This window comes from Saccostrea cucullata, unplaced genomic scaffold (assembly GCF_032062105.1).
Source record: "Saccostrea cucullata isolate Sc308-1 unplaced genomic scaffold, CSIRO_AGI_Scuc_v1 ctg1636, whole genome shotgun sequence".
NCBI classification, from domain to species: domain Eukaryota; kingdom Metazoa; phylum Mollusca; class Bivalvia; order Ostreida; family Ostreidae; genus Saccostrea; species Saccostrea cuccullata.
Genome location: NW_026921197.1, coordinates 20675 through 38697, shown reverse-complemented (window position 1 = coordinate 38697; position 18023 = coordinate 20675). Strand labels below are relative to the sequence as shown.

Sequence of the window (18023 nt, the reverse complement as noted above, 5' to 3'; positions counted from 1 at the left end):
GTTTTTGTTTTTTTTTTTTTTTTTTTTTTTTTTTTTTTTGGGGGGGGGGGTGAAGATGTTTATAATTAATGAAAATAACCCTTTGATGAGGTCGATCCATAGATATATCGACTTCACAGAAAGGCATATCGACCGAGCACAAAGTCGATATATCTATGAATTGACCGAATTAAAGGGTTACATTTGTTATATTATTTTATACATAGATTGACAAAACAAAATTTGTATCCTTTATATTGATGGAGTAGTTCAGAGGAATTGCACATTCAAATACAGCTTATTTTTTTCATTATGTTTTGTATCAATATTTGACATACATATCCAATTGAAATATGTTTTAATGTAAAGTAGATCCTAATTTAAGGCTACAAGGCATTGTTACATCTCATCAATTATAGGGAAACAAGTATTAAAGCAAGTTGTAGGATTTTTTCAGAAATATTGTCTTACTATGTATTAGTTATACAGCTGTATTTGTGAATTCAATAAAGTTTGTTTTACAGAAAAGTACCTCCATTTTAAGAATCATTATTAAGTCGATATGCATTTCGTATTCTATAAATAGATACTCAAGTCTTTATGCTGTAATATACTTAATCATGTAATCAAGAATGAGCCAATCAGAGAGCTTGGAGTAAATTATAAAAATAATATTAAAACATAATTATTATTACCATGTATCCCTGTCAAAAAAGTTTTATTAAAATTCACATTTGTCAAAACTTCATGCATGGTTGATGTACGAACGATACTTGAACTTTTTAGGTCTTTCCACATTTCTGTGGAAAGACCTATTGAATTATTAGGTCTTTCCACCTTTCTGTGGAGAGACCTCTTAAAATGCTTCTGTTTCTTTTTATTTTATTTCTCCCCTTAGCTTTTGAGACCGTAAGACTTATCGAAAAACTTTTTAGTTCATGATACTGGATATTATAAAGTTATTCCGAAAAACGACCCCGTATATTTCAACTTCGACCCCTTACGCAGTTATTGTCCCTTTCAACATTAAGCTTGTTATCGCTACTCCTCAGAAACCGTAAACCGTATAGATACAAAACTTTCACCATTGTCTTGAACTAATTTAGGAGACTTTTCAATCTATTCATTGCGTACTTTTTCTTTGACCCCTTCAATGAGTAATTGCCCCTAAAAGTTTATAAATTTTACAAAAAATTAAAAATTTTCAAAACGAAAAGACGTAGAGACATGAAACCAACTGCATAACATTCAATGACCTTTGGTCTTTAAATTCATTTCAAGGTCAAAGGTCAAGGTCATTCCAAATATGAGAAATAAATTTCTCTTAATAGCTCTTACATGTATGTCCTTAAACATAAACGATCTATCTTATGTCTTTAATATGTACTTTTGAAACTCTTTAGAAGATAAAAATCTTGGACCCTAAGATTGACACTTTTAAAAGTTGTTGCCCCTTGTGCTAAAAAACCCTTGTTATCATTACTCCTCTGAAACCGTAAACCGTAGAGGTATGAAACCTTTACGAATGTCTTTGACTAATTAAGGGGACTCTTCAATCTATTCATTGCGAAAGTATTCGGTGACCCTTTCAATGAGTTATTGCCCCTGAAACTTTTTGAATTTTACATATAATTAAAAATTTTCAAAACGAGAAGTTGTAGAGACATGGGACCAACTGCATAAGATTCATTGACCTTTGACATTAAAATTCATGTAAAGGTCAAAGGTCAAAGTCATTCCAAAAATGAGAAAATTAGTTCTTTTCGTATCTCTTTTGTCTTTCACCATATACTTAATGTTTATGCATCATTAACATGAACTCTTAAAATTGTTTCAAAGACATCGTTCTTGTCCCCTAAGATTTAACCTTTTGAAAGTTATTGCCCCTTGTGCAAAAAGCCTTGTTATCACTAATCCCCCAAAACTGTACACCCAAGAGACACCAAACCTTTACTAATGTCTTAAGGGTCTTTAGACCTAACTTCACTGTATAAGTGCAAAAGAATCTGATGACACCTTATATGAGTTATTGCCCTTTAACTTCTTTATACTTACTATTAAACCTTGTACATGTATCCTGAAAACCATAAATGGTAGAAGCATGGTGTCAATTGCATTGTGACCCTTGACCTTGAATATTTTGTCAAGGTCAAAGGTCAAGGTCATTCCAAAAATTAGAAATTAAGCCCTTTTTATATCTTTTTTGTCTTTTAACATATGCAAACAATCTTTGCATCATTAATATGTACTCTTAAAACTATTTGTTCCCCAAGATTGACACTATCAAAAGTTATTGCCCCTTATGCGAAAAACATTTTTATCGCTACTACTTCATAACTGTAGACTGTAGAGGCATGAAATCTTCACTAATGTCTTAAAGGTCTCTAGGCACACCTTCATTGTATAAGTACTAAAGGATTTAATGACCCCTTATATGAGTTATTGCCCTTTAACTTCTTTGCACTTAATATTTAAACTTATAACTATAGAACTAAAAATCACGGAGGCATGGGGTCAATTGCAATGTGACCCTTGACCTGTGACCTTGAAGATCTAATAAAGGTCAAAGGTCAAGGTCATTTCAATTTTTTTTTTTTAATTTTCATTTTCTTTTTTTTAAGCCATTTTCCTTAAAATTAAATTAGAGAGTAAAATATAAAACTATAAGAAATTTAAAAAGGTGGAAAGACCTCTTATTGTTCTGTGAACAATAAGTCTCCTAGTTATTTTTTTATTTTTCCGCCGGACGATTTTTTGTTTGAAGGCCTTTTGAAAAGATTTATAGTTTATAAGAATGTACTTTTCAAGAGATTATGGCAAAAAACCCTGCGTATATGAACTATGACCCCTTTCAAAGTTATTGCCCCTTTCGCAAGAAATGCTTGTTATCGCTACTCCTTTGAAACCGTAAACCGTAGAAGTATGAGACCTTCACCAATGTCTTCCACTAATTGAGAGGAGTCTGGAATCTATTGATGGCAAAAGTATTTGGTGACTACTTCTATGAGTTATTGCTCCTGAAAGTTTTAAAGTTTACAAAACAAATAAAAAACTTCTAAATGACAAGTGATGAAGTTATAGGACCAAGTGCATGAGATTTTATGACCTTTGACCTTGAAAAGAAGGTCAAGGTCAAAGGTCAAGGTCATTGGAAAACTAGAAAAATTGTCAATTTAAGCTTAAAATCCAAATGACCTTGATATTTGACATTGACCTTGACCTTTGACCTTGACCCTTACTCAAAAGGTTATAAAGAAATATTCATTACCTTTATCTAGATTCAGCTTCAAGTGTTAATCTCAAGTTTACCTCTCTCTCTCTCTCTCTCTCTCTCTCTCTCTCTCTCTCTCTCTCTCTCCTTTTTTTGATGCCCTTGACCTTTGTCCTTGTTAAATGACCTTGACCTTTGACCCCAATGACCCAAAGGTCACAATCAAGCTAATTGTCTGGGAGGTATTTACAACTCTCTTTCTTAAACAAATTCTTATACCCCCCTCCCTCCTTCTTCAAAAAAAAAAATCAATAGCGACGTAAACAAATTTTGTATAGCTTAAAGGAGATCACAGATCGACAAGAAATTCAGATTAAAATGTAGAAGACACCTCAAAGAAAGTGTCCTGAGAGTTTTACGGTGAGTCTCTTAAGTATAATAAAATTCTATTCAATATCGGCGAAAACTACATTTTTTTCTGTCTGAAATTAAAGTGCTGATGAGCATAAAAATTATTTAAAGCCTGCTTTGGCTATTTCTTCAGTTTTTGTTAACAGCATTTGATTCTCCTGCTCTATAACGATATTTTAATACCAAGTATTTTTTGCTTTCTTAAGTGTATGGAATTTATTTCAATTTTATTTAGATTTAAATATTAATCCACTGAATCTCGGAAATAGCGATTTTTCATCTAAAATAAATTTCCACGCTCTCCGTGACACCGTTTTCTTCATGAAATTCATGTTTCAAGTTTAATTTATGCTCATAACTATTAATTCAATGCAAATAGAGATGATTATTTAATCTAACCTATGAGTTCGCCATATCTGTCAAAACGAACGCGCCTATATTTTCACAAATAATAAACACAGTGCCGACACGGATGTTCGAATGTATCATAAGCTCTGTATGATTAACTCTATCTATTCAAACTATAAACAAACTCAAATGATTTTTTTATAGGAAATCAGCATTTTCATTATCCACCAATCGTTTTTCTCAGAACTATTAATTATTCCTCTCTATGTTCCATCACAAACAAATTAAATAAATACACGTGTTTCTGTACTATTTAAAAACGCACGTGTGTCTATTTTTGTTTAAATCCATGTGCTTTGATATCGCCAGTCACTCTGAAGATCCCGAGTTCGAATCGGCTAGGGGCCCATTTGATTTGGAAATAATTTTTTTTTTGTATTTTTCTTGTCTTTTTTCCAACCCTAAGGACACGGAAACACTTAAAAAGGTGGAAAGACGTCTCATTGTTCTTTGAACAATAAGTTTACTAGTTATAAATATAATTGTTCATACAAGTTCAGATTTTTTACATGAAACTTATTTTTACTGTAAAACTTAGAACTGCATATATAATCAATATTGTCTATATTTTTTAGCTGCTTACATATTTTTAAATTCCAAGTCCCCTCCCGATGGGCGTGGTATGGGGACCTTTAATGAAGACCCCAGTCAAGGATAACCACCGCCTTGAGACGTAGAATACCATTATTATGTGTTTTTCTTTCTTTGTCCAAGATTTTACCGGACAACCCTCGTATACGATTCAAAAACTATACAGATCGAGGAGAGGATAAAAAAAATAAAATCAGACATTAAAAAAAAACACAGATATTTTCTTTATTGGTTTTTATTTATTTATTTTTTCTTTTAATTTCAGATTTCATAGTTTGGCAGACCTCTGACGACGGCGCGCCCAGGAGTTCCAAGAGACGCTAGAAACATCTCAATCAGAGTGATGATGTCAGGCTGGTGTAACTACGTCGCAACCTCAACTTTTCTCCTTTTATTAATTGTACAGATATGCCATGTGGAATCAAGAAATTTAAGGATAGAGAAGCGATTTACACGGGTATATTATTCGATAATTAGAGCTTCTGTAAATTTCTTATCACTTATGAAGAGTAATTCAATTGAAACAGCAAAATATAAACAGAATGTGATCATTCACCACCTAGGGTGATAGGACCCCCTTGAAAATTTCAATTGAGATTTGGATATACATGTAAGATGGGAAGACATCTCCCTGGTCCCTATTTTGTTTGGGTATTTTTTATGCACTGTCCTCCCGCTTTCGGAGGAAGTACACATTTTGTCTGTCTGCCTAACTGACCAGTTGTGATTCTTTCTTTGTATTTCTACCAACATTTCCAGATGATATAAAACTACTTTGCGCTTTTGTTATAAAATTTAATGTAACAATCTCCTTTGACCTAGAGTAAACCTTTATTGATTTTGAGGTCATATATTCAATTTTTGATCATTAAGTTTGTTGTCGTACTGCCTTTTATTGAAATTTGATGACTCCTGGTTATACTGAGAAGCTACAGTTGATTTAAATGTCAAAAAGTTACGGCGAAAAAACCATACTTATAAACTCGTGTCTTAATGATAATGATAACTCTTGATCTGTAAGTCCTGGGCTAAAAAAATCCTGGCTGCTACTGACAAAAAAGTATCAACTGTCTTTTATCAAGCGCCCGGCATTTTGAAGTGAATGTTGAGGGTGGTTAGAATAAGACCCAATAAACGAGGCTCAGTTTTTCGGAAGGTACCTGTGATATGAAGTTTCTATACCTGTAAATGGTAATTTAGACTTTTGGATACTGTTGAGTACGCAGGTGAATGATTCTCCTGAACATTAACTTAGAAGCCTTGGGCTTTTATTGATTTACTGAATTCACTACATTTGACCATTCGTGAGAAATGGATGTGTCGTGCTCAAAGCTCATTTGAAAAAAAGTGAAATTCATCATTTTTTTAATATAAAGACTTTTCTGAATTGGAGTTGTGTGGGTGATGCCAGCCCTCCCAATTGTTAGGGGGGGGATTCTGCTTCTTTACTAGTTCTTAAGTGGAGCCTCATTTATCTGGGCGCTTTGATTCCCAGTCAATTTGACCGATTATGTGAATAGTATGGATACCTGAATCACCAGTTAAACAAGAGAAAAATTACATATACAAATTCCGTTCCAAGGAAAAGTCGTCAGAATACTGAAGCATCCGAATATCTGGGGTCCGGATATCTGAAGGTCCACAATATATATTTCTATCCTACAGTTGTAAAACGCTGTCTGTACAATTTAAACTGATAATATCAGTTGGGTTCCCAAAGATCTAAAACCATTGTTAAATAGTTAAACACACACATAAAGTTAATTAAATATGTTTTTTTTTTTTGCAGTTGCGATAAAATTACGTTCAAGTATTTACTTTGCAATGCCATGTTTTTTTTAAAAGCAAATTAATGTTATTTGCATACAGAAAGATGTATGCAACGAAACGATTAAAACAGGAAAAATAGTTCAATTCTGCCCAGAAGATGTAGAGTCTACAAGGATGAGATCAAGAGAAAGAAGGTGTGAAGATATGCATGATTCTTGTTCCAAAGACGCTTTAGTATATCACTGTGTGCGGTTTGGAAACAAACTAATTGAAGTCTGTGCTCCAAGGAATTTTATCACAGGTATACATTTACGAAAACAGTGTCATAAATGGGTATTTTATGAGTTTTTATCATATGCATTTAAATGTCTTAAAAATGAAGCACGTCTACATTCATGAAGATATAGTAATCATTTGATTGAAAAATATTGAAAATGGTCATATTTAAGCGAAAAACATTCTTAATAAAGAGGGTCTTCGAAAGTAAAACACTCAAAAGGTGTCAATGTTCAATAAGAACTCGTAGAGTCAATCGTTGATGTGTGAGGGTCTGCTAAAGAGAGAAAAAAAAACAAGAAATATGCCAACAAGGAGAGAAGAGATCAAATTTGAAGCCGTCAAACCTACGAACTTCGACTGAATAGAAGAATGTAGGACAAATGACTAAAATTTCCTTCCTCAAGATTTATGAAAAATGGACATTTTAGATGTTCTTTCGTCATTATTTGCTTTCATTTTACATTCATATATATATATATATATATATATATATATATATATATATATATATATATATATATATATATATATATATATATATATATATATATATATATATATATATATATATATATATATATACATATATATATATATACATATATCTGCTCCAGCAATAAATACTATTGACTAGAAATATAATTTCTTCATGACGTTCGACGGCGCTGTAAACTTTTCCAAGATTCACAACATCCCTACTAGATGATGTGCGTGCGACATTAAAATGTCTCTTTTTTCCCTTTTGAAAATTTAAAATCCAGGGTACTAATTCTTTGAATATATTTAGTACAGAAGAAAGGATCGGGCAAAACGATTGTTTTGAATAGTGACAAAGCCCTTGCAACTCCAGTCAAGAACATTTTTTGTTTAATTCCTTTGCTGATTTGTACATCCAAACAGCAGAAATTATAACAAATATCCTGTCAATTATCAATTATCAATTTTTAAAATTCTAACGGGATTGATAGGAGACACCATAAATTATTTGTTTTGGAAATGAAATATATATTTTGCTTGACCGTGCTTAACAATACACCTGTGACGCCAGTGCAATAATGTGTAACATTTGCGATTAAAATATGAGAGATTCGAATTTCGAATGGCTGAAACTTTCAAAAAAATAATTTTCTAGAAAAAACATTCAAGGGTGTGATTTTGATTGCACTTACATTTTGCCAAATTAGAAAAAAGGATATGATTTTATCCATTCAAAACATTCATGTTTTTCTGCATATCTATTAATTAATATTATTTTTGCTTTCCCCTTATTCCTAATGTAATAATCAAATAAAACTGAATTTCACCAAAACAATTCGGAAGAACTAAAATATTTTGGCATGTTAAGGAGTCTCAATTAACATTGAAATGATCTGTTGTAGGAAAATGCTGCGTTCAGTTCAACGGGGGATTAGGTCGTATTGTAGAGGATTACAGTGTTGCCTGTTCAGAATGTCCTTTTCATTACTATTCAAATGAATCGATAACGTGTAAGTACTCCAAATGCATTATCAGTGGTGTTATTTATGCACCTGGATTGATAGATCCGGAGCGTATATTGGTTTAATTGTCTTGTCTGTATGTCTTTTTGTTTGTCTGTTTGTCTGCAAACTTGCACCATCACCATAACTTTTGAACAATGACAGATAGAGACTTTATAGTTGCTATGGCTACTCCGCCAATTAAGTTCTTTCAAATGACACCAAGGTCATCGACCTTGCAACCTTGACTGTGATCTATATTCTAAAATAGCTTTTTATCTGAAAACTTTAACCTTCGCTTTATCATTTGAACCTTGAATGATAGAGACTTCATGTTTTGCATGCATACCTCACCAAAAAATCTCTTTCAAATAACACCAAGGTAAATGGCCTTGTAGCCTTGAATGTTACCTGTATGCTAAAAATAGTTTTTTTCGTACTTTAGCCATAACTTTTGAACCATAAGAGATAGAGACTTTATATTTGATATCAATAATTTACAAATCAAGTTCTTTCAAATGACTTCAAGGTCAGTGACCTTGACTTTGAAATATATGCTGAAAATAGCGTTTTAAATATTAAATTGTATTGCTGATGGGTGTATAGTGTTTAACAAACACATGTTGTTTTCATTTTGAAAAAAAAATAAACAAAAATTAAAATATTTCCGTATTATTAAATGTAAATATGAATATTCATGAATATTCATTGTTTGTTTGTTATAATATTTGAATACACTAACTAATTTGGGGTATAATGTTTTAATTAAGATACATAAAATATAGAAAACAACAAACATATTTATCCGGGAGGTCTTATATATATCTTTGAAAAAAAATAATTTTCAATGTTCACAGCCTTTTACGCTTTACTTTTTTCCAACTGTTTTAAGGAATACATTTTTCGTTTTGCAGATCCATCTTGTTTTCAATCAATTAAGTCTATAGCTGTTCCTGAGAGCACTATCCAACCAACTGTTGAGGTAACATCTAAATCCTCAAATTCTTCATCTATAGCACCTATAAGAAAAAAATGCAGGTCTGCCACAGGTCGTCGTAAACGCCACCTCAAAAACAAATGTGAAATAGCAACAACCACTGTTTATTTTATTCAATCGAATAAGACAAACACAACTACCAATAAAAATACAAGGTTTGTTTTGTCCTTACAATTATATTTTCGTTTAAATAATGGACACAAGAATGGACACAGGAAAGCGTAGAATTACAAACGATTTGAAAATGGTCGTCAACGCTGTCTTTCTTTTAATTAAAAACAATAGTTGATTTTTCAAATAATATTCCATAACTTTGTTCACAAAAAGGGGGGGGGGGGGGGCTAAGTACATGTACAGTGAAATGATAAAAAAGACATTCTTTGGTATTTAAATGTTAATATGTACTTTTTAAACCAATTTAAGTTTTAAAAGCATTTTTCTCTTTCTTTCAGTCGCATGAATGATGTTGATTTTACAATGGTGATTGTCACTCTAACTGCGTTCATTATATTTGGAGTCGGTGCAGTGTTGATCATTTGTAAAGGTATGCTCAACGACATAGATATTTCCAAACCATTTTTGACATTTTATGAGAAGTAACTGGAAAAACAAATTGTGATATTTTTTTTTTTATTGCAGGGGTTCCTAAAGTGAAATTATTTTATATGAAATATAGCACTGATCAGGTCAGATTTAAAAGTAGGAAGTATAACTCCAGTCGTCATGGTAAGTCAACAATTGAGCTTTAGGTAATGTTTATTCTCTTGTATTCGTAACATGAAGCTGGCACCCAGCAAAGATTATACAGGCGACTATCTGTGTTGTAAAAAGCCTGTAATCGTGAGAGACCCTACAGCGTTATTATCAAATCTATCTCACTTGTGAGGCAATTAATCCGGTTTGTACCTCCTACCCCTTTTTCAAAAGATTGTTCATCAAAAAGCTTTATATTGGTCTCCCTGGGTGTCGGGGACTCATCATTATTAAACGTTTACACACAAGTAAGCACCAAAGTTCCCTGCTATTTGTCCACTGCCCTTTTACATTGATTATAGGAGCCATCGAATATATTTTGTGTAATGCGCTTGGTTATGTGAATATAATGTAACGACTCAATACAACTTCTTTTTAGGTTCCTTATTTTAAATTAAATTATCAAATTGGCAATGAGCTACAAACAAACAAAAACAAAATATATACACACATTACCAATAGAGCACACAAACACAAATAAAGGAATGGATCAGTATATGAAATTAAATTCATCTGAACACGTACCACCAAAATATGGCAATGCCACACCCGGTCACTCATACATGAAAAGTTATACACTGTGTGTGTAGTTTCTACATTGAAATAAACAATATACCGGTATTTATTATATAAACGATAAAAATATATAATATTTAATACAATTCAAGTTTAATAAAACACAAAATGAACAACATTCTTACCTTAACACGCATCACTTTCAAACTCGAACACGTTCCATTCAACACAAGGGCGTCAACACAGTGAATATAAATAAATTACTTGACAAACCAGTTTAAATCTTAGAGATTTTCTCAACAAAATAATAATAATATAAATTCAAATAACTGCACTGTAAATTAATGAAAAATAGAATACAACTAATTTGATATTTAAATAGAATTTTTATAAAGTTTTTAATAATATAATCTCTAAATAAAATTAAATACCTGGCGCAAGGACAGAAACCCTATAAATAGACTGTCGGTATATAAAGTATGGTGCGCGTTTAGCGTTCTTTTAATATGCGCAAAATTAACCGTTACATTCCTCCCCGCACAATTTTGTTGATGCCCTCATCAACAAGTATCTAAAACTAACTATATACACAATTTCTAAAAATACGAAAAAATGTCATTCGTTCAAAGCCATAATCTATCTCTCTACCTCCTGATCAGAATCAGACTTTTCAAAAATATTATTTTGCTTGTTTAGGTCCTTTTCTTTCATATAAGAGCTCGTTTCTATGTAGAACTTTTGTTTCATTACTACCATCTGCTGACTTCACTACATAAACATTTTCCTGTAACTTACCTGCGACAATGTAAGGATCTGATTTCCACACATCTTGTATCTTATTCCTACCTTGTACAAGGTTTTTGATCAGGACCTTTGATCCTACATCAATTGAACAAGGAGTGGATTTCCTTTCGTGAAACTCTCGTCGTTCTTCTGCGCTCTTCTCTGTGTTCTTACCTGCAACACTCCAGGCGTACTTAAGATGCTCTTTGTGGAACTTCAACCAATCGTCTACCTGGTAACTTACATCGTCTTTGTTGGTACCTAACAAGAAATCTACAGGTAATTTTGGTTCTCTTCCATAAATGAGGAAATAAGGAGTCAACCCTTTAACAGAATGAGGTGTAACCTTATATACATAAACAAGTTCTGGCAAAAACGCCGTCCATTTTCTTTTTCTCTGCGCATCAAGCGTTCCTAATCTATCATGCATCGTTCTGTTGAATCTCTCGCATTGCGAGTTACCGTCAGGATGATAGGGTGTGCTGCGTGACTTTTTGATACCTTACAACTTGCATAACTCTATAACCATCTCACCTTCAAAATTCCTACCTTGGTCACTGTGCAAACGACTCGGAATGCCAATTTTATAGAACCAATTGTAGACTAACTGTTTAGCTACTGTAGATGCTTTTTGAATCTTTGTAGGAATTGCCATGGTAAATTTCGTAAAGACGTCCATCAAAACAAGAAACCATCTGAAGATTTTTCTAATCATGTAAAATCCATTGCCAGTATGTCTAATGGTTGTTTAGCTATCAAGTTACCTATTGATGGTCGAATAGTTGGAACAGGTGCCTTAATAATCTTGCATCGTTCACATCTGTCGATCCATTTGATCACGTCTGCCTGCATTCCTGGCCAGTAGCATCTTTTCCTCACAAGTGCAAATGTTCTCTCGCGACCCTGGTGTCCAGAACAATCATGCAGAGATTCCATTACTTGTGGTCTCAGACATTCCGGTAAAACTAACTGCAAACATTCCCCATCTCATCCCCTACTGTTCATATACAAGACACCATTCTTGAACTGTAAGAAATGATACTTCCTTAGATAATTTCTCACCTCTCCGTTCTCTTTTGAAATTTGACGTGATGTTGGCTTGTGGCCAATCTCCATCCAGTGAAGTACTCTACTGATCTTTGGATCTTCCACCTGCAGTTTCCGCAAATCGTCTGAGGTGTATCCTGGAAACATAGGAGTAAGTTCTTTTTCCGTTGTAATTGTCTGACACTTGTAATAAACTCTCTCAAGGAAATACTTTGTGATAATTCTGCTAAAATTTCCTCATAATTACTCTCTAAATACCTTCTGCTAAGACTAACTGCGTTTTTATTTGACTTTCCAGATCTGTTCAGCTTTTAACAGATCTCGAAAGTAAGTTTCAGTGATAGTAGATATTTGTGAACCAGTGTCAATCAGACACGAAATTGGCTTACCTTCAATTTGTATTGTTACGACAGGACATTGCCCTATAGCTCTGTCTATGATCATCTGATCAAATGAGTCTTTTATCCTCTCACTTTCGTCTGCTGGACACGCTTTGCGTTTAAAAGAAAATTAGAGACAGATGACCCTTGTGACTTAGCTTTACGTGGAGGATTGTTGTTTTCTAACTGAGTACTACAGTCTTGTACTTTGTGTGCATTTCCGCCACAACGGAAACATGTTAAGTGGGATTGTCTGGCTTTAGGAAATTGTCTTCCTTGCAAAGGTTTGGTTTCAAACTGTGGATTTACTTTTCTCATAACCTCTTCTGATAATTTCTTTAACTCTTTTTGATTTTCATCTATTTGCTTTTGTTGCAACTTAAGAATATCAAGAATTTCTGATAACTGACAATCATCATGTGATTTTGTAACCTTTGTTTTCATACTCTCTTGAATGCTAGTTTCATGTACTGAGCATGACTTACCTAGTGCTTCACTCTTGTAATCTTCAGACCATCGTCACACTGTTTGTCTAAATTCACCAAAAGGCATAGATTTCTGTTCGAACGAAAAACGTCTTATCACTCTTGATGAATCACGAATGCCTTCAACAAACCCCTCTTTAACATCCCATCGAAATCGCTTACAGCATTGTAATCATTTGCCACGATCATGTCGAGTAATTTCATAAATACTAAGAGTAATTTTGCAACGACTCGCTATGTTTCTGATCTCTTTGATAGAATTAATGTTGCAACGCGCCCAAAGTTTCTGTACTTGCAAAAACATCATAAATGATATCTAGAATTTTGTCAGATGTATTTCTCTCCATTCTAGGTCTTAATCTTATTTCATCTTTTACCTGACCACCTAAATTGTCCTTCAAAAAATATATCTTTGCATCTTCATCATCAATAACTTTTAAATGTTGCCTAGCATCATCTAACAATTCTGCTACATCGCGGTCACACTCTTTCACAGGTCTACCACACAACCTTCCAATCTTTTCTCCCTCGCAACATAGACAGTTTTATTTTTTTTGGTTCAATCTATATTTCATTTCTATATCTTTCAAACTCATAGCACTCTCAGTTTTCTTCATCCTGTGGTGAAGTGTCGCTATTTCACTCTCTAACTGTTCTCATTTTTTTCTTTTTCATGTTCAAGAAGTTCTGTGATTTCCCTTTTAGTAGACATTTTTGAAACATAGGATTAATACACTAATGCACAGATATAATGACAAATGCACAGTTATAAACAGGTGAAGTTCTTTTGTCACCTTAATGGGCGTTGTTTGGAACACTCAGATATCCGTTGCGTTGCCGTTGATCATAAACCAAACTCAAAGTCTTTGGTGAATGCACTCGTTAATTGGTAGTTGAACTCGTGACATCAGGAATTCATCGAGTGGGCCTAGAAGTAATTCATCGCCAACAGATTTTCATTCTAATTGTATGTCCACGACGCCATTTGTAACGACTCAATACAAGTTCTTTATATGTTCCTTATTTTAAATTAAATTATCAAATTGGCAATGAGCTACAAACAAACAAAAAATATGCACACATTACCAATAGAGCACACAAACACAAATAAAGGAATGAATCAGTATATGAAATTAAATTCAACTGAACACGTACCTACAAAATTTGGCGATGCCACACCCGGTCACTCATACATAAAAATTTATACACTGCGTGCGTGGTTTCTACACTGAAATAAACAATAAACTGGTATATATTATATAAACGATAAAAAGATATAATATTTAATACAACTCAAGTTTAATAAAACACAAAATGTACAACATTCTTACCTTAACACGCATCACTTTCAAACTCGAACACGTTCCATTCAACACAAGGGCGTCAGCACAGTGAGTATAAATAAATTACTTGACAAACCAGTCTAAGTCTCAGAGATTTACTCAACAAAATAATTTGACTGGCAGTACCTGTCTTATTCGTATGAAACGACAGGTGACTACCACCATCTTAAGCCAGGAATTTCTGGCTTGATCCAATCGGCAATCCTCGGCTGACTCCGCCAACTGAACACGTGTTTATGTAGTGTGTATGAAGAGTGTCGGTCTGACTGGATGCATTTATGGAATACCTGTTCTACGGGTATTCTGTTAAAGCAAGCACGCTTTAGCGTATTTAAAAGTTAAATGCCATTCAAAGGCTCTTTCACGCAGTCCAAACCCGCCCACCCCTACAAGTATCATCTTTGTTTTTATTATTTATATGTTTTTGATTGAGTTCGCAAGAAGGAAAGTTGGAAATGTAAATTTTTTAATCTAATTTAAATATACAATGAAGCGCATTGGAGTGGTAAAATTCTCTATTTTGATGAAACCTTCTGAGTCATGTTTTGAACAACGACACGCTCATTTTTCTTTAGAAACGAGAAAGAAGTGTTCGTCGTAATGTTTTAGGACACCCTATTTTTCCCAACAAGCAACATGAGTTACACTGAAATGAAACTTTTTAAATAAGAAAGAGCTATAACTATATATAAATTCCCCGCTTATGTAAAACAGCCATTGCAACAAATTTTACATAATTATTATTTTATCATGGTTATTGGAGGTAGCATAGCATATGTATCAGTCGAACAGTGTTTATGTAGGCCGCCAATTTCATTGGCTGAAATATTTATGGAATACCTGTTCTACAGGTATTCGATTGAATCATTTGACCGATTTTTTCTCTTCTAAAGAAATTGGCTTGTCTAAAGATAGCTCAAAATGTTCAATCCAAACGGAAAATTTTACCACTTCAATGTGCTTCATTGTAATCTCTGTGGATCTAAGAAGTCTGATTTTAATTAGATTGTGTACATCTTGTATATAATATTAAACTGCACTTACGAGAGCGCATCAGTATCTATCACATACGCGTTGTTATTCATTTTTTATGAATATGTTCGTTTAAGTGGAAACGAATTAGAACATAAAATATATGATATATAAGACCCTGTTGAAATGTTAATAAATATTGATTGCATAAAAAACAAATGTAGAGAACTTTTAAAAAGTATTAAGCATATTAAAAACCGAATATATGTCCATGTAGGCCCAGAAATTTTCCAAAAATATAATTGTTAAAGGTAACGATATAACCATGATAGCGGCCAGTGTCTCTGAACTCAGTGATCTGTTTTGGTTTCCCCGACACATTAAATTTCTACGTCAGCGTGATTTTTTATCAACCAATGAGCGAAGAAGGTAGAAGGATCTTTACACTACTGGTCACCTGTCTGTATATCGAATATCAGACAGGCAAGCCAGTCTATAAAATCATCTTTTGCTTTTTATAAGCCATATGTAATTTTTTTTTATAAAGTTTATGTTGTATCTAGTCAGAACTAAAGTTTTCTTTGTGACCCATTTTCTATGGGGAAAATCAGAACGTATATGTTCATATCTTGTAAAATGTATATATTTATATGTGCGTGCAAAATGTTTTTGTTTTTTGCTGATTTCCCCCCTTGATTGTAAAACTTAATTTTTCGTCATTTACTATTGAAGAATTGACATTTTCATTCTCACGGATATTTGTCCTGTCGTATTTGATATAGAATTCTGAGCAAAAAAAGCTGCGATTAGCTGTTTGTATCTAGGAAATAGTGAGAGACATAAATAATCATTTTATAAATTCAAATCACTGCACTGAAAATTAATAAAAATAGAATACAACTAATTTGATATTGAAATAGAATTTTTACAAAGTTTTTAATAATATAAACTCTATAAATAGACTGTCGGTATATAAAGTATGGTGCGCGTTTCGCGTTCTTTTAATATGCGCAAAATCCACCGTTACAATAACAGATGATATTATGTACATGTTGTGATATTCAAGTTATATTCTTTCGATTTTCTTTCAAATATTTCATATAGTTTGTTACTACCTTTAACTGATGAAGTCGTTTATTTACAGATATTTGTTACAAACAAGCAAGAAACGACGAACCTGTCCAAATTTCAACAACAAATGTTCTCTATGACAAAGAGAATAAATAAAATGTAAATAGTCACTTGGATGAACGATTTGGAACCGCTTCATTGAACCAAGGCCAGGGGCCCATTTTTTTTTATGTTTTATTTAATTTTATTCAACATATTTTGAAGAGATCCTTTTATTTTTAATTGAGCAATCTCTTATCATTGATATGGATCGGGGCAAAAAACTTATATGAGAAAACTTTATTTTTTAAATGCACATGATAATTATATTACAGGGGGAAAAATCTTACAGACGTAAAAGTTTTGAGATTTGAAAGAAAAGTATTTTGATCAGAATAGAGATTTTTAATGGTGATTTATTTAACATATAATGTATATCGGTATGTAGTACTGCAGGTAATAAGAAATTGAAAAACATATTTTCATATTCATTAATTTATTAAATTATGAATTGTATTCATGTTGCTTGGAAGCGTGTATAATTTTGTATCTGTGCAAGGGCCGATCAGAAATTATTGAGATAGTATGTATTCTTTCTTTCTTTCAGTATGTATATTTTTTAATGAACGTCTTTCGTTTGACAACTACTAACAATTATTGAAAGCTTCTTTCCAATGGTATATTAATGTGTCAAAGGTAGGTACAAGGTGCAGTCACGAAATCATATATTGAAAATATGTAACTGTGAAGTTCAACCTCACTGTATACCCATAGCAAGAGTGAAAATAATTCAGTTTTAGTACTATACAATTTTTCACTCACATTTTCACTTCATTTTGTACAACTTTGTTCGTGTACATTATGATCAGAAATATGTATCTGCGTATTTTTTATACTTGATGAAGAGAAATCTTGTAACGAAGACAAAATGGATTTTGACGTCAAGGCTGTGAAGCGAGTATACCTAATTTTCTTACATGTATCTCTATGGAAAACACTTTTCAGACTCAACGACCACCTAAAACAATTACAATTCGAAAAAAAACATTCATGAGTTTTTTTTTTTATTTTCATTAGAGTATTATTTCTCTTACAAAGCGAAAGTAAAAACAGAAGCTCAGAACGATAATCAATTATTACGGGTTAAAAACATGTAACCTTGACCCTTGTTGCATATTTCGGTACTGCAATCATATCATAATTGTTGAGGTGTTTTTCTTTTGAAGATCGCTGTGTTTTTTTTTATTTCTGATATATCATGTCTAACTGTGATCTAACTACCGTGATCCATCAAGATATAACACTCAGGGTGATGATGAAACAGTTCTAATAAATGACCCGTGACCTTACACCGAATTAAATACAAAGTCATGTAAACATAGTGCAGTAATTATCTTCCTTAAAATAATAATAAAAAAATGTTTGCACGTCGATTTTTAAATCCCAAATGAGATTCAGACAGCGGGTTTAAAAATTAATGTTTTTGACTCTCATTTTATAATCTTGAATA

The 18023-nt window shown here is 32.7% G+C and overlaps 1 protein-coding gene across 2 annotated transcripts; it reads left to right on the top strand.

Annotated features, from left to right (window-relative positions):
* Positions 1 to 4870: 4870 nt before the first annotated feature.
* Positions 4871 to 17737, top strand: LOC134259446 (uncharacterized). 2 transcript variants are annotated; one of them, XM_062742031.1, is made up of 7 exons: positions 4871 to 5057; positions 6470 to 6671; positions 8029 to 8136; positions 9042 to 9279; positions 9577 to 9668; positions 9764 to 9850; positions 16548 to 17737. In XM_062742031.1, the coding sequence occupies exons 1-7, from the start codon at positions 4944 to 4946 to the stop codon at positions 16628 to 16630; spliced, it is 924 nt and encodes a 307-aa protein (XP_062598015.1). In that variant the 5' UTR covers positions 4871 to 4943; the 3' UTR covers positions 16631 to 17737. The 2 variants fall into 2 exon arrangements, with proteins under 2 accessions (XP_062598015.1, XP_062598016.1); XM_062742032.1 differs by lacking the exon at positions 6470 to 6671 and having other exon boundaries at positions 4872 to 5057.
* The last annotated feature ends 286 nt before the right edge of the window (positions 17738 to 18023 follow it).

Excerpts from the sequence above, each read along its gene's own strand:
- LOC134259446 (XM_062742031.1), top strand. The coding sequence starts at position 4,944 with ATGATGTCAGGCTGGTGTAACTACGTCGCAACCTCAACTTTTCTCCTT. Across the intron at positions 5,058-6,469 it reads TAGAGAAGCGATTTACACGG|AAAGATGTATGCAACGAAAC; the intron begins GTATATTATTCG and ends ATTTGCATACAG. Across the intron at positions 9,280-9,576 it reads ACTACCAATAAAAATACAAG|TCGCATGAATGATGTTGATT; the intron begins GTTTGTTTTGTC and ends TCTTTCTTTCAG.